Raw genomic sequence first — 17,697 nt, forward strand, 5'->3', positions numbered from 1 at the left:
TTTTAACTAAAATTCAGTCAAAAAAATCCACCCATGAAAATAAAATACCTACTTAAAGGCAATGCATATACTCCTCTGAATATTTTTACTGATTTTTTTGGTATTCTCTCTCTGTGAGTTTTCTCTTTTCACAACTACTGCTACCATGGCAACAATCAAATACACATTGCCATGTACTGCGCCCTTGCTCTGAGCCTGACATGGCACCAAGTAAGTGGCAAATTAGTTCTCATTTTCCATTCATGTGTAAGACTGGAAGGGATGCAGAAACAGTAGGTGTCATTAAAACTAAGTATAGCTGAATAATATTCCATTGTATATATGTACCACATCTTCTTTATCCATTCCTGTATGCTAACACATATATATGGAATCTAAAAAAAAAAAAAAGGTTATGAAGAACCTAGGGGCAGGACAGGAATAAAGACGCAGACATAGAGAATGGACTTGAGGACACGGGGAGGGGGAAGGGTAAGCTGAGACGAAGAAAGTGTCACGGACATATATACACTACCAAATGTAAAATAGCTGGTGAGAAGCAGCTGCATAGTACAGGGAGATCAGCTTGGTGTTTTGTGACCACCTAGAGGGGTGGGATAGGGAGGGTCGGAGGGAGATGCAAGAGGGAGGGGATATGGGGATATATGTATACGTATAGCTGATTCACTTTGTTATACAGTAGCAACAAACACAACAGTGTAAAGCAATTATACTCCAATAAAGACGTTAAAAAAAAAAGTATAAATGAGTACGAGATGCATATTCTGAAAGACCTTAAGTATAAGAGTTACAACATAATTTGGATACATGATCCGAAAGTAGCCACTTGCCTGTTGTTATCAGATAAAGGCAGTCTGAGCTGTTGCTTTGCTCAACTCATTTGAATGTTAAAGTGATTTTTACACATATGATGGATGATAGTAGATTAAATTCTCTAGAAAGATAACTGCATTAAAATTCACCTATTTATAATCAAGGAGGATATTTTTTAATATTTTACTAAGTCAAAGAGGCTTAATCAATGATGGTGATCATTTGGCAGTGGGCAGACTATATATCCACAGTGGAAGATGTCTAGGGAATAAAACATATGACTTTGAGTTCCATTATTATAACATATTAGATCTTTAAAATTTTTTTTGTATTTTAATGTTTTAAAGTTGGATAGAAGTTCTTTATCATGTATGAGATAAGCCCCCATTTAAAGGGAAGATGAAGCAGTAGGAAAAGTTGGGGGAAGCCCCAAAAGTGTAGACAAGAGGAAAACTCTTGTACCTCAAAGCCAGGACTTCTGACGTTTAAGATTAACCTTAGAAAGGTGATGGTTTTGTCTTTGAGCCTCTTCCTGATCAGTTGTGGTCTCAGTCAGATAGCTGAGGGCTGACTCTGAAGTCAAGCCCAGTTCTCAAGCACAATGGTGATCTAAGGGGACGGCTTTCTCAAGATGAAAAGGACCGGCAGGAAGCACACACTACAAAGGAGGGTAAAGTTGTGAAGAGAGACACAGTACGAGTGGGAAAGGAGGCCTGTGTCCAGAATGAGGTTGGAAAACCTTTTCCAAGTCAGTCCATTGCACGCAACCATGAGATAAATGCATAGTGAAAGGGCATTCGACCCAGGGACAAAAACCCCTAGATTCTAGTGGTGGCTTCTCCTGTTGATGATCTGTATTGATGTAGATGAACTTGGGTGAGTTCCTTCTTCTTTCTAATTCTCTCCATAGAACAAATATTTATCAGGCAGCAATTATGTTCAAGGCACCAGGCTATGAGCCAGAGAGTAATGTTTCTCAAGGGATGGAACAGGGACTAAGTGCTTCAGAATCTGCTGGGTCTTGTCTCAGAAATAGTGAATGGGAATCTCTGTAGATGGGTAATTCCCAGGTAATTTTTAGGCACATTGAAGTTGAAAACCAGTTTTCAGCTAGAGAATAAAGAAACAGGTGAGGTATAGTTTGTACCTTCAAAAATATGCTGATCTAATTTCTTTTCATTTAAAAATGGCCTTTGTACCAGGTGACTTCTTAAAGCTTTCTGATACTCAGTCTATTTTCTAACAGGGTTAACATTTTACAAGGTCTCTCACTCACAAAGTATAATTTTAATTATGTGACCTGATTCTACTCAGCCAGCCATTTTTGATGCCCGTTGAATAAGCCACACAATTTCTTAGTTTCATATTCTTATTTGGGAACAAGTCAAAAAGTAAACAACAATCATGAATGTTACCCTAATGATTTTCAGCAGCACACAGGGAAGCATAGGATCAGCAGTCAATGAGCTACGACCTGCTTCTAACTAGTTGCATGACCTTGGGCACAAGTACACCTCTCTAGCCCTCAGCTTTGTCGTTCTAAAATGAGGGATTGCATTACTCAGATGACAAGGTCTCTATGAACTCAAAGACAAAGTTTCTATGGCTTTATCACTTTTCAAATTTGTGAAAAGTAACTGTGAAACACCTCTCATCTGTGAACTCATACCAGGGTCTTTGGAAATCAAAACTCATATACCTGAACATTGCTCTTGGGAAGCTTATAAACTCATGTAATCCATCCACAGGAGTCCCATTGATTTTATGAGTAAATCATCTCTTGCATTCATTTATTCCTCTCCATTGCTGTAGCAGCTGCCCTAGTTCATACCCTTTGAAATTACTCACTTGGACCAACATAATAGCTTCCTAACTTCTCTCTATTTTTAGTCTAGGCTCACTACTCTCCTCCATACTACCGCCAGGGTCATCTTTCTGAGACACAGATATCATGATGTTATTCACCGCTTTAAATTCTTCAGTGGCTCTTCTGTGCTTAAAGCCAAAATCCAAACATTTATAAAAAGGTCCTACAGAAGCTCCTTACCATTTGCTGCCAGTGTACTCATCCAGTCTCATTTCTGACCACGTATCTACTAGGCCTTGCATTTACCAAACAACCCCATATACTTGTTCCATGGTTTTCTCCAAATGTATTACATGCTTTCATGTTTCCCATGTTCTACTTTCTGTCTGGAATTTCTTTCATCTCCTTGTCTGCCTAACAAACTTTACAGTAGTTTATAAATATCTCTATTGTAGTAATAACTATTTTATTTTATACTTTTACATGTTTCTTCCCTGATATATTTTAAGTAAATAAAGCTGGGGCTGTGTTTCACTTATTTTTGAACCTTTATGTCCTGCAATAGTGCCTCATATACAGATGTTCAAGAAATATTTGCAAATATAAATTCAGGTGACTAGAAATATCTTCAGATAAAATTTTTAAAAAGAAAAACAGGAACAACTGGTATACAAGAATAACCTTTGAATACACTTTTACATTTAAATGAACTTTTAATATAGATTATGGAAAACGTATAAGAGGTTTATGTGTACACTTTGACATGAGCAGTAACAATGTAAATAAACATTGAAAAAGACATGAGCTAATCACTATCATTTTAAACAATAGGCACATCGGAAAGGTCAACAGTCAGGGGCAGGGCTTACAAGTGAGGCAGCGCTTACCTGTTAGATCTGCATTGGGCCACCAGCCCAAGTCACAAGCTTTGCAGGTGAATTCGTCTTGCACATATTCATTCTCTTTGCAGGCAGTGCAAATCCAGCAGCAACTGACTTCTCCTTTCCGTATGACCTATAACATAGCAATATTTCATATGCCTTACAGATCGTTTCTCCAGAAAGACTTTTTTTTTTTTTTTTTCAGGTGAGGACTTGCTTTCAAACTATGATTTTTTTAGAAAAGTAACTTTTCAAAAAATTGTATATGTCGAGGAACTTTAAATACATGGATTGGGATATACCTTATTGTACCAGAGTTCAGATGTGAATTTCAGTTCATTCCATGTTGGATTTGGAAGCTTTTCAATAATAATTTCTTTTATAAAAGGAATTAAACAGCTGAATCATATCATTATGTATATTAATATGTATTAATAATTCATAGAAAAGTAAAAATACATTTTTCTTTTTATATTGTTACAAGTCCCCTGATATTTACTTTCATAATGTCTAATATGCTGTTAATCCCATCCATTAAAAAATTATTTCTAATATACTTTGGTTTTCATTGTATAAATTCTATTTTATGTTCTTATATTTCCATGTGTCTTCTCGTGATATGCATGTTTTCTTTTAAATCCTTTTGTATGTATTTACAGTAGGTATTTTAATTTGACTTCTAATTCCATCATCAATATAATATCTGGGACTGTTTCTATTGCTTGCTTTTTCTTCAGGTAATGTGTCACATTTTCTCGTTTTGTCACATGTCTAAAAATTTTTAACCAGATGCTGGACATAAGGTGTAGAGTGCTGGATTTTTTTCTTGAAGTAGTATTGGCCTTTGTTCCGGCAGGCAGCTAAGTCACCTGTGGCTCAGTTTGAGTCTTGTTTTTCATTTTTTAGGGCAAGTCTAGAATAGTCTCTACTCTAGGAATAGTTTAGCCTCATTATAAACTATGACCCTGCTGGGATCTCTACTTAACTCTTTGTGTACTCAGCAAAGCGTCTCCACTAGGGCTTGTAGAAACTGGGACAATTCTTGGCCTTGTGTGACCTCTGGGAATCCAGCTCCCCACTAATTGTTCTTTACCTGGACATTCTGAATTCTACCCTGCTCATACAGATTCAGTCAAATACTCATGAAAACTCATATGCCAACTTCTGGGACTCTTTTTCTGCATAGATCCATCCTCTTCCTTCCTCTGCACTACAAATTCTGGCTGCCTTGGCCTTCTTAAACTCTGATTTCTGTCTTCTTAAATTATCAGGATAGCCAAGCTCTGTTTGTGTTCTTTCTCACTAAACAACAACTAGGAAATTGCCTCCAGACAGAAAGCCAGAGTGATTTTAGGGTTCACCTTGTTTGTTTCCTTTCAATTCCTTGAATTCAAGGTCATGCACTGTTTTCCAATGTCTGAACATAGTTACTTCATATATTGTGTCAAGTTTTCTTGTTGTTTACAGCAGAAGACAAAGTCTGTACTCTGTTATTCCCTCATGGCTAGAAACAGAGGTCCCTCCCCAACACATTAGACATAATCAAATGTTCTCATATGTAGAGTCAGAAATTAAACTGTAAATATTGCCATACCTTAAAATCATACAAACTCTATCCTTTGTGAAAATAAAATTATCTTCTTGCAAATCAGGTCGAAATTTATACCACTATTTTAGAATTACATGAAAAATATCAAATGACATTATATTTTCAGAAACTGTAAAAGGTTTCCTTTTTCTTCTTTTACTTTCAAATAACTTTAGAAAGTAGACTCAGATTAAGTCTTTTTGAAAATTTCACACCTATCCTCAGAATAAGCATGAGAAATCTATATTCCAAATTATAAATTTTTCTAAGTGCCATGAGAAAAATTGAATAAATGAGTACTGCTTTTTACATTAATGAGTATAAGAAGTACAAAATAGTGTATATCTCTTCAGTCCGCTTTATCTTTTGCCTAACTATAAAATGAATACTATGAATGAGACAATTTCAAAAGATAATAATGCTACACAATTTATTTATGCAGAATGACTGGTGAAAGGTAGATCCTATGAGTAACTGGCACATGGAAAGTATTTAAGATTAGGCTTTGAATGACTGAATAAACGAATGAATAAGTGATTGGCTTATACCTCTAATAAATAATGAAAAAGGAACTGCTCAAATGGAGTTTTTTTTTATTACTTCTTTTTCAGCCACCAAGTATGTGCACTTTTGCCATACAATGTCTAAAATATGGCATTTGTCTTTTCTATCTCTCAGCCACTCCTCTAGACTCAGAAAGATGAATTCTGGTCCCTGTCTCCTAATCATATAATGTGCCTCTAATTACTTCTCACTCCAGAGTTACATGCACACAGCTGTCAAGATCATCTCGAGGGCCTGTGGGCTCCTCAAGAGAAGGGAATCATGCCATACTTTCATTGTTTTCAGATCATAGTCATCAATAAATGTACCAAGAACACACAGTAGCCGGCCAATGAACGAGTGTTGAGTTGAATCTTTTTTAAAAATGTAATTCGGTCACTCAAGGAATGTCAGTGTCTCCCTTTTCTAATACCTTTGAAATGTAAGCTCTTTGGTCAGTCATTCACTTAGTCTCTGGTCCTTGTTTCTGCACCTAAGTTTGACTGTTAATAATCTCTTACATAAGTCCTTGTTTCTGCACCTAAGTTTGACTGTTAATAATCTCTTACATAAGTCCTTGTTTCTGCACCTAAGTTTGACCGTTAATAATCTCTTACATAAGTCCGCCAAACAAGGAAGAGCAGCCTCTGTGCCATCCCCTGCTTACATCCTCATTAATGTTTGTTTTGGAGGGAGGTTTCAAGTAGGGCAGATACATCATCTAATTTGCCTTCCACCTGACTTGCTTTCTACAAGGATTATTATGGCTGCTGTTCAGAGAATAGATTTTAAGAAGGACAAAAGAGAGAGAGTGTGTGTGTTGTTTAATCCATGGCTTTAACATGCAACAATAAAGAAATAAATATATTTTAATAAAAGAAAGGATATTCCTTTCCATTTAGAATATCATCTTTCCTCCATCAGCCCATCTATGTCACTACTTTCGAGTCCTGACACATGCTCCAGGAAGTATTTCTGGTGCAGTGAGCCTTTTGAAACATTACCTTATTTGGAATTCTCTATAATTAAAATATACTTGGTATTTTATTACCACAAGTTAGTTAGCTTTTGTCCTCTAATTGTTTCACATGTATATGGTAGATATGTTTCATTCAGATACTTTTTAAAAAATTCTTAAATTATTGTCTCTATGTTTTAATCTCCCCCATATCACACAGGTATTGATATTTTAAATTATTTTTATATTTTTATACTAACTGATATTTCTTTTGCATGTAGTATACACTCAATAACTGAATGTATTGTCTCATTTTTGTTACCGTAAAACACTTTTTATGACAGCTCTGAGTCATGATAAGAGATTTGATATTTCTCTGAAATTGCCCTTGAAAGACCAAGACTTCCCAAGACACAGGAACTGTTTTGATTCCTTTTACATCCTGTGTACGTGGTGCTCTGTTTATTGTTAGTAAGACTAGATGACCTGCTGCTTCACACAAGGTTATGATTCAATTCCATATACACTGTAGGAGTCTTAAAGTATTTATGCCATAGGAAATCAAGCGTTAACTTTATGACTGCGTTTCTGAAGTAACTTGAAATGGATTTTTTAAATTTAGGCTTTATTTAGAAAAAGGACAAAAGAAAGAAAACAGCATCGAAAGAATATAATGAAGGAAAAGTAATGATAAATCAAAGGAAACAGAGAAATTTGCTTCAGAAGGGAAATGCCTGGAAGACTAAACAGAATAAAGACACTGGTCCTGCCTAATTAGGACTGTAGGAAAATCAGCTGAGGGAGAGAAGGGCTAGTCCTACCCTCCTGTGTCCCCATGACACCCAGTATGAGAGCTTGGGCAACAATGGACTGTAATTGCTGATACAATTTTTTCCAGCTACACTATGAGTTCCTCAAAGGAAGGGGTCATGTTTAAGTTTCTTTTGCATTCACAGTGCTAGCATAGTTATTGGTACATATTAATTTTTCAATAATTACTCAATAATGTATGTGAAAGAAAAGAGGGAAATAATATGGAATATTACATAAACAAAAGAAATGAAAATGAAGAATTCAAAGAGAATAAAAAATAGGAGGAAACTGAAGAGAGCCTTGAAAGAATTATAGAAAAATATCTGTTTAGGAAAATCCCTACGTAGTAATTTATTACAGGGGAAATGTAACAAAAATCATATAGGAATAGAAAATGATCACAAAAATGGACATACATTGAATGAGATCATGTGCAAGGCCCTCTGTACAGAATTACACTAAACCTCACAACCACTCCATGGAGTGAAGTTAATTATTTACATTTTGCAGATGAAGAAACAGCTGCAGAGGGGATCAGTAACTTGTGCAAACCTCAGGCACATTATCACCAGGTAGTTTCAAGAACTAAGCTCTTCCTTGTGTAAAAACAGCTGTCAGAATGATGACATGTTATGCTGAGAACCAAAATTATATCTCAGAAGTTGGCAGATATATATTTACTTAACCAACATTTATTTAGTGGCCCAGTGTGCCAGACACGGTGCTATGCATGGGGACAAATAAATGAAAAGACCTGATGATCACTGAGGTTAAGAAGCTCAAAATCTGACATAATATAATACGTATACTGCTAGAAGGAGGAATGAAATGCTTATGCAGGGCATATGCCTTCAATCATTCATCCATTCATTCATTCACATTATGCATTCACAATCAGTGAATAAAACAGATCATATCCCCATCTTTGAGGAGCGCCATCCTAGAAAAGGGCTTTGAGAAAACTACAGCAAGAAAGAGAAATAGGGTTGAGGGCAGGGACCAAGGTGAGGCAAGCCTAGTGCCTAGGGACCAGAATTAAAGAGGCCCTTAAAACCCTCAGCGTTGTGCACATGCCCACCCTGCACTTGCAGGATCTTGATGGGGGGCCCCTTTAGGGTCTGTGCCCTAAGTTCTTCACTTGCCTCATCTTAGTCCCAGTCTTGACAGGGAGGCACCTGGAATTGGGGATTGCAATTTTGCACATGGTGGTCAGGTAAGCCTTCACAAAGATATGCCATTTGACTAAAGACTTGAGAGAGGGAAAGGGAGTAAGTCCTGAATATATCTGGTGGAAGAGAGTTCTAGGCAGTGGCATCAGCTAAAGAAAAGACCCAGAAGTAAGAGTCCAATGGGTACTCATGCTATTGCCTTCCTTCTCTACTTTTCTGTATGTGTGTTATACTTCAATAAATATTTACTTAAAAAGGAAAATGAGCCCTGCTTTGGTCACTGCCACCTGCAAGACACAACAGCTCTGCTGTGTTCCTTCTCTGCCCGGTGTCTTGTGATTCAGCAGCAGGTCCTATCGGCACCTGTCCCCAGAAGTGGCAGACAAGCTAGATCTGAGGCTAAGGTGATCACCAAAAAATTCAGTAACCAGGAGACCAGCTTAAACACTGGTCAAAGCATGAGAGGTGAGGGTGTAGGTATTACTCAGAGTGGCTGAGTAATTAATGATGTAAATTAATGATGATTCCATAGAATTTCTCATTATGACCAGTGCTTGCAAAGTTTTCTCTCATCCAGAGACACTATAATAATTTCATGCTTTCACATACATAATAAAATACAAAAAGGAACTCAGTATTTTGTCTTCAACTTTTTTCAAAATTTTAGCCAGTATGTTTTTAGTAGCTGGGGCAGATCACATCATCATTATGTAATCATAAGCTTCTCAGATAAGGAATTTTGATATTCCTGTGGACAATTTTTGTTGAGAACCTGCCATCCTGCAGTGGAATTTATAAAATATTACATAATGAAGGAACTATGTCATTGTTTCATTGGTTGCCAAAATGGTTGCATTAATTATGAACAAGTTAAATGGGTAGTTTGTTTTGATTCACAAAATGGGGAAGTTGAGGTGAACAGGACAGCTGTGGTTGATCTTATTGCTAACTTTCTTAGCTGGTCTTATGGCCATGTGAGAGTTGCCCTTATTCTTAGAAGACAAAAGCTGCGGTATGAAGTTTCATGATATCTGCACCTCACGTTCAGATGGTTCAGGGAAAAAATAGTTAACCCAATTCTGAAATATATAGTTTGTAAAAATATGTGTATCTGGGCTTTTCTCCACATATATAGGGGGTATTTTACTATATGACAATATGGCATGTGTAATGAAGAACCATTTATGATATGGTCTCCATAATTCTATCTTGATCGGCCAGGTAAGAAGGGGGGAAGTAGTGATTTCTACTTTCCATGCCTAAACTCCCAGACTCAAACCATCATCTTGGAGTAAAGAATCCAAAAACGAACTAAATGGAAGAAAAAAATAAAAGAGAAGAGAAGGGAAAAGAAAGAGTAGGAGGAGAATGAAAGCAATCCCCAGGACCCTTTCCCTGGGATTCTCTGCCACTTTCCCCATCTCTGTCAGCCTCTCCCGACCACCTTCACTAATATTTATTGCCTGCTTAGTTCTAGATTCTGTTCCCTCAGCAATTTTAAAGTGGATCTCTATTTATAATTTTGTTGTAAACTATTGAGAAAATCAGCTTTATCAATTGAAACTTGCATTTGTAGGAAATATGCCAGTTCATATAATGAAAGATGGTTGAACAACATGTGGCTGTGGGTCGATAAGAGCTTTGGATTGGCTCCAAGCTCAGCTCAGCATTTGCTAGCTGAGAAAGCTTGGGGCAAGTGACTCAAGCCCTCTGGGCCTCTGACTTCTCATCATAAAATGGGGTGATAATATCTGCTTTAAAAGGGTTGTTTTAAGGAATAATTGAAACGATGTCATCCATTCTTGTACTTGCACAAGAATATGCTTGATAAGTGTTAGTTCCCGATCTCTATTGCCTCCCTTCTCCTTTCTTTCACTTTCTCCCCCTTGCCTTCCCACCCCTTCTTACCTCTTTCCTGCCTTCCCCACACCAAGGAAAATAGCAGCAGGCTTGGTGTGGGAGACCAATACACGTGCCAGGCCCTTGCTGTTTGCTTGCAGATCCATTGTCCATATTTTACGTGCTGCCTCAAATTCTTTTTGCCTGACCTGTCTCTTAGGCCCTTGGGCCCTGGCTCTTGAGGGTTCTGGATGCTTCTGCAACTCCTACCTCAGAGCCTACCACTACTGTGTCATCTTCTGGCATCTCCAGGTGACTCTCTCTCCCCCGGAGGAGGCACTGGGTTCCAGAACTGCCTCCTTGGCAATTCAGCACAGCAGGAGCCCAGACCAGACTGTGTAAGACCCACAGAGACTTCTCCCCCTGCTGCTTCCAAATTCAAAGAAGGTCCACAGAGCAGGACATGGACACTGGCTTTCCCAGTAGCTGCCTAAAGGGGTCAGATGACGTCACTTCCTGTGAGCAAACGCTGACCACAGGAAGCAGAAAATAGAATGGCAGGAGTGCATACATTTTTCTCCCTTCCTTGCTCCCACAGACAGTCCGAGCAGCCTGTCCAGAGACCTCCGTGAGGCTGAGCTGTGCTCAGTGAGGCAGTGCCCTGCTCAGTGACGCCTCACCTTAGTGGTAGAGGTGTTCCGCCATGCTTGCATGCCTCCCTTCCCTTTTCCTCTCACTCTTGCTTCCCTGGGATTGTATCTCCCAGTAATGCATTAGCACTTAACCTTGCTTAGCTTTCAGGGTTCAAGGGAACCTGAGCTAAGTATCTGCGCACTACATTGCTCAGGCTCTCTTTCCAGCATCTTCTCCATACGGTTGGCAGGATGGAAGGACCTAATGGGAGACTGAAGAGCCGGAGGAGGAGAAGCCTCGTACCAAGGTATCCTCCCCTCCCACCTCAGGAGGGGTCTCAGGTAGTATCTGTGACCTTCCCTGTGTCTCTCTAGCCCAGAGGTGGGAATGATTCCTACTGTTGCTCATCTCTGAGTTGCCTCATTGCCCCCTTTTACTTTTATAACCAGTTTTTTACCTTAAATTTCCTCTGTTGAACCACTTGGCATGGGTTCTTTCTTTCCTGACTGAAACCTGACTAATATAAGACACAACAATAAAAGTTTGATTTTATTTACTACTGTTTGTGGTATGACTGAAATCAATTTCTCCTCCATAAAATATTATACTTATAAGATATTATATTTATATTTCTAAAATCAATAACATAAGAAAACTGGACTTTTAACTACTTCAAAGGAAATTACCATAAGAAAGTTTTATGGGTTATCACAAAAGAAGTCAAATGGTTATTTCGACATTTTAAGTGGCATTTGATATTTAAAATGAATAATCCTTTCCTAAAGGTTATGTTTCTCAGTTAATACAAGTGCAGGTCCTACAATCACCTTTTAAGTTGCTTCCCTCCAGTCTCTGTAGTGGCTACTGAGAGACCTGGCTCTGCATCCTGAACCTGGTAGGTGGCAAATTGACGATGTAAGAATATAAATGCTATTATTTGGTAAATGGGATTCAGATTTCATTTGTTTCCATACCTCCCATGGTACTTATGGGAAACAAACAAACATCCCCCTTCACCTCCACTCCAGGTGCTATTGAGAACGGGCATACTTTTATCCTGCAGGGTACACAATATTATGAAAATTGGACCCCAAGAGATTTGCATTTATAGCAAGTGCTCTGTAATGGCTCAGCAAAGATTTCTGGGATCTCCTTCGATAACACTGCATGGGTGTAATGCAAATGTGATGCCAGAAATACTTCAGCATCTAGCTTAGAGATGCACGCAGACAGCCTTTCCTCTGAACTTGGGGGGTGGGGGGAAAGTCTATCTTCTGGAGTATACACATGGGACTACACATGGCATGTGAGCTCCCATTCATGGCCTGCCAGCAGTCAGAGTAACAGCAGGGAATTCTGAAAGGGAGCTGGAGTGCAGAGTATCTTTAGAATGATTTGTTTTCTCTTGCCAGGGTTGTATTTGTTTGTTTGTTTGTTTGTTTTTCTTATACTCTGAATAGCCAAACTGTGTAGTTTCATAAACTTTTTCACAGCAGTTGTCTGCACTAAATATTCAATGCTGCCACCCATGCCGAGGAGGAGGTCTGAGATGAACATGTGACACCCTTTGGGTCACAGAAGAGCATAAAGCCCAGGGCTTCTGGGCTGTCCCAATCATATGACTTCAGGTCTCCCTGGTTTTCCCTACCATCCAGAGAAGATAACCAACCCAGAATCCAGTGGTCTGGCATCCTGTGGTAAGAGTCAAGGAGAAGTTTTAGGCCTCTCAGTTTCAGAGGATATATTCCTAATACCACCAGACAGCCCCACGTGAAAAATTCCATCTGGATAAGAATCAGAAGTGGATTCTTGGGGAGAAGCAGCACTGACGTACGGCCCGTACACAGTGGTTTGGCTGGAGTCATTCTCACACTACTGAAATGCTTCTGTACTGGGTGGAAACTAATGGTGTCTCTCCAAGCCCCCTGACTGCCCCATCCTACCCTAGCCATGTAAGATTCCTCACCTAAATCTTCCCATGATCCAACAACTCAAGGATTAACCGCGGGCATGGAAGGAGGCCTCCAGCACCCTGTCGTAGCACTAAGATGGAGTTCATTCTGATTGGTGGGTTACCATGACAATTATTAAATATGTTTAATATCGCATCTGCAGAGGAGGCAGTGACATTTGCAAGTAGGGAGAGTCGCCTCAGGAGTGGTTTTCATGCTCAAAGTGGCTGATTCGACTCAGAGTTTGAGTCCACACGGACAGCTCTTCTCAGCTGCTGAGAGATGTTGCAGGTTCCAGATCCTCCACGTTCTTTGATCAGCAGTGATAAAGCTTTTCCAGCTGCTGTACCAGCACTACTAGACTCTTGCCCTAAAGGCCCCTAAGTATACTTCTCAGGGCCTTTCCCTTGCACGGCTGGTTCTACGGCTCCTGCGAACAGCAGAGCGGCGTGGCCACGTGGCAAGACAGCAGGGGCCTCACACAGTACACATTCCAGCCCCAGCTGTGCTTTGTGACGTTCACTTGACAGCCTGTCTGCTCCCAGAGATGAATCACAGAAAATTAGAGATGGGAAAGACCTATTAGGTCATTTAATCCACACTCTTGCCAGTTCACAATCACTCCCCTATGCTCCGTTTCCTAGTGCATCAGCCAGTCTGGTTTTTAAATAGCATGGGATTCAGTCAGTGCTCTTTCCATGTCTTCTTCACCAAGAATTCTCTCTACTCCATTCAGCCAAATGCCCAGTATATGATGTTTATTTACTCTAGTTTTAAGTATACCATAATATCATGATCACTCACTTGCCCCAACCTGGAAAAAAAAAACAAACTTCTGGGAATAATTCGAAGTGAAGACTCTCTCTTGGCTGGAAAATACCAGTTTCAGGAAAATTCAAAGAACTTGGTAGAGAAAAGAGAAGTGGTAAGCAATGTTTTTGTGTTACGTCATTTCAGCTTCTTTTACTTTAGTTATACATTTATTTGGCGTCGTTCAGCTTCTGCTTTCTTTAACAATAGCTAGAACTATGAGTAAGCAGTATCATTGGCTTTGGTTTCCGCGTTTACTTCTGTCTTAATTTTTAATTTGATTATTCATCCCCTTGCTTTCTATATTGTATTTAAGACTGCAGCTCATCATTACGATTCAAATAAAGACTATTCTAAATATCCCAGTGGTTTGCCTATTCCATTTCCCAATCTTTCTTTGTCTTCCTCATTTTTGCTAAACACAAGAACAGAAACAGTACACCTGGCGCACCCTTTCTGGACAGTCTGGTCAAAGAAAAATGTCTGTGTTTTTCTTTGCTTATGCCCAGGCAGGAGGTCTCCTCATGGACACCATCCAAGAATGCATTTGTGGCTGGCTTACCTTAATTTGACCCTTTAAGCAAGGCTCACTGCACACAGACCGTACCATTCCACTCTTGTTCATTTGGATTTTGTAATCATCAATGTTCAGCACCCCTTCATGCCAAGTTCCAACATGTACATAGTCATAGCGATCAGCTTCAGTGTACTGCAGATTCATGATATCATACCTACAAAGAAAACAACATGTGTGTCTTGGAGAATATGGACATGATGTAGAAACCAAAGGAATTTGGTAAATAGGTAATACTAGAGAGAAGAAAGAGAAAAGTTAGAATCATCCCATGTCCTAATGCCAGCTATGGTCAATATTTTAGTTTATTTAGTTTAGTTATGTATCCTCTGATTTTCCAAAATGTGTATTCCATCCTTCAGTCTCTGTTTGTGTATCATCCATATTCATTAAAGAATATATTATTCTTGTACTTTTCTCTCTGCTTATTCTCAAAAAAATTCTATATGTGCTGAGTCGATCACCATATCCTTCAAATCATTATTCACTAGATTATTCTTTGATCAAGTAACAATTCTTCAGAACACTAATTTTTAGCTTAAGTACTTTTATTCCAAATTCCTTTTTCACATTCAGTTGCCATTTTAATTACACTGGATTAAAAGAGGTGAGTTTTACCAAGTCTGGAACTTATTTTAGGTGCTAATAGAGCACAAAATCTGAGAAATGCACCTTTAATTAGCAAGGATGTTTGGGATTTAACATCGTGAGCATTGACATTTAAACTGGTCTCTTCCTTGATCAGGACAAACATTTCTGAATCCAAGTAATTGGTGTCAGTTATTTCAGTTATTTCAAATGCTGCAATGCTGCACAATGGTAAAATCTACATTTAGAAATCTTCACTGTAGCAAGAGTGTGTTCTGGGGACCAGATACATCATTTCCCAGTGTGGGCAGTGGACAGCATTTTCCAATTTGGTGGAAAAAACACAGCATTTGACATTAGAATGTATAAGCTGGAATCTCTTTCCTAATATTTTAATAGTAGATTATACTACTTAGGAATGTCACTAAACTCTGTAAGGCTCATGGGGTTCTTGTGGGAATTTACTAACATAAGGCTGTTCGCAATTGGGAGAAATACATATGTAAGGCAATATCACTATATCATTCACATTAGTAGCACTATTAATGCGCTAAAATACTCTGGTTATTTCCATACTATAAGAAAATGAGAACATCTTTGTGTTGTCATAGTTATTTCTCTCTCGGTTATTGACAATTCTCTGGTATTCTTCAATCTTCTTTCCATGTTGCTATTTACTCCAAGGAAACTATAACTCAAGTGGCAGTTGCCCAGAAATGGATGCCTGACTCTCCCTCAGTGGCTCTGCAAAGTGGGGTTCTTTCCTGCAGTACCTGTGTATTCTTCACTCTCCTGCACTAGAATATGAGGCAATATCTCTTACTCTTTGTGTGTGACCCAAAGAAATAGATGGCAATTAACTAACACATATTCCTCTTCCTCAGCTCTCTTCCTCCTCTCCATAATATCCCTACCTAACCCATCCTGGAATTCTTTCCCTCTAACCCTGATACACACTCAGAATCCTCCTCAGCCCAGCACTGCAGGAAGCTACTACCAGTCAACCTTAGCTGGCATCTGAAACCTATTGGCTACATCTGGCCTAGTTCTTTATCTAGACAACTAAAATCTTTTAATAGCTTTGCTGCCTGTTCTTAATGTGCAAATGCATCCTGTCACCCACAGGATGGCTAGTGGCTTCTCCACAATCAGATCCTGGCAAGTTCTATAAATAGCAGCTCCCTAAAGGAAAGGGGACTCTCGGGGCATAAAGGAAGTCTTTCCCCTACTTTTCCAGGTGAACAAAACTTACGTGGAGTGAGAAGAGAGAATGGTGCAACTGGAGTGTGTTATTCACCTCTCTGCTTTCTGATTTTTGGTTAATAGAGGGTTCTCATTCCTCTGGTTGCTGAGACAAACCAGAATGTTCTCAGAGTAGCTCTCTGAGTGATATCCATGTGGGTATTAACTGTGGGTTGAAGGCTCGCATTCATCTTGCTGATCAAGGACACTAATCTACACCTCCAATATTTTTCCATTTTAAACTCCTTATGGTTACAGAGCCTGCTGTGAGTGTTTGGTATGAGTAATTCCCTTTTTCATTTCCTTTAATCTTTATGTTTTACTCCATATTACATTGTTAAATCTCCTTACATACTTTCAATGCAGGCTTAGGTGTAACGCTAGCTTTAGAATATCTTTTTCCTATAAATCAGTTTCCTAAGACTTTTATTTCAACTTCCTTATTTCAATAGGAGAGATCAGTTCACGCTTAATTAGCATTTAGGAAGTGAAAAATTCACAATATTTTGGTATGAAAACATACTTTTAAAAAGTCCCAAAAGCTGGAGAAAAAAAAATGCTTGATGATACCAAGGGAAAAATACTGACTTACTGAAAAGAGGCCTTCCCCAGTGCTGTGTATGTTAATGAACACTGCTCTTTTCTCTTGACCCCAGAGTCCCTTCTCGCACGTTGGCGGTTATTTGGAATATCCTCATGCTGTAAATTACAACTTTACAGCATCCTTTCAATGCATTCAATCTATGTTGCATGATGATTAACTAAAATAATTACAAGAGGGACCAAAAGCATGAATGATGGTGTGACAGGAGATAGAAACAGAGGGAAGTGGTTGAAATAGAAATTGAATACAGATGAAGCTGACCAATTTCAAGCCTGTGGAAATGATCCTTGAAAAGGGACCCAGGGGAAAACTCTTGATTTAAATATGCAATTAAAGATGAAGGAGAAAAAGGCTAAAATTGTGGGCCTATATTTTGGATAGTTTACAAATAGAGAGAGGAGGAGGAAACTCATGTCTACGCTGTATGGGAAATGCATCTGGCCCTGTCCTAGGCACATTGTATATGTTATAGAATCATGAAGGAAGGTTTCCATTCCAAATCCAATCCTTGATAGAACCTGGTTTCCAGTAGAACCCAGGATTACAACCACGGGTTTAAAGGGGGGCGGGGGGGGGGCAGTCAGTGCTCTGAATCACTTTTTCCTCTGGCACCATTTCTTAAGGTGCTCAGCTCCTGGAAGCTTTCCACACGCCCAGGCCCTGCATCATTCCATCCTTCCCACTCTCATTTTCATCTAAAGCTGCTCCCACCTCACTGGCAGCTTGGAAGCAATCTGATAAATTCATCGCTTTAATTGCTGAGTGTTACTTATATCATTTATCCTTCCTGGAGCTGTTGGATTTTGACAGGGAGAATCCACTTAGGCCCCGCAAGGCACTCTCTAAATGTAGAACTTTAAGTTTACATGAAAGGAAGAGATAT

At 39.0% G+C, this 17,697-nt stretch overlaps 1 protein-coding gene across 3 annotated transcripts in view; it reads right to left on the minus strand.

Annotated features, from left to right (window-relative positions):
- GRM1 (glutamate metabotropic receptor 1) overlaps positions 1–17,697 on the minus strand; it is a 361,608-nt gene that overhangs the window by 42,647 nt on the left and 301,264 nt on the right. For all 3 annotated transcript variants that reach the window (XM_059941898.1, XM_059941899.1, XM_059941900.1), the window contains exons 5-6: positions 14,369–14,537; positions 3,508–3,634 (exon numbers count right to left, since the gene is read on the minus strand). In XM_059941898.1, the coding sequence (XP_059797881.1) occupies positions 3,508–3,634; positions 14,369–14,537 (296 nt within the window). The remainder of the gene's footprint in view (positions 1–3,507; positions 3,635–14,368; positions 14,538–17,697) is intronic.

This window comes from Balaenoptera ricei, chromosome 12 (genome assembly GCF_028023285.1).
Source record: "Balaenoptera ricei isolate mBalRic1 chromosome 12, mBalRic1.hap2, whole genome shotgun sequence".
Lineage (NCBI taxonomy): Eukaryota > Metazoa > Chordata > Mammalia > Artiodactyla > Balaenopteridae > Balaenoptera > Balaenoptera ricei.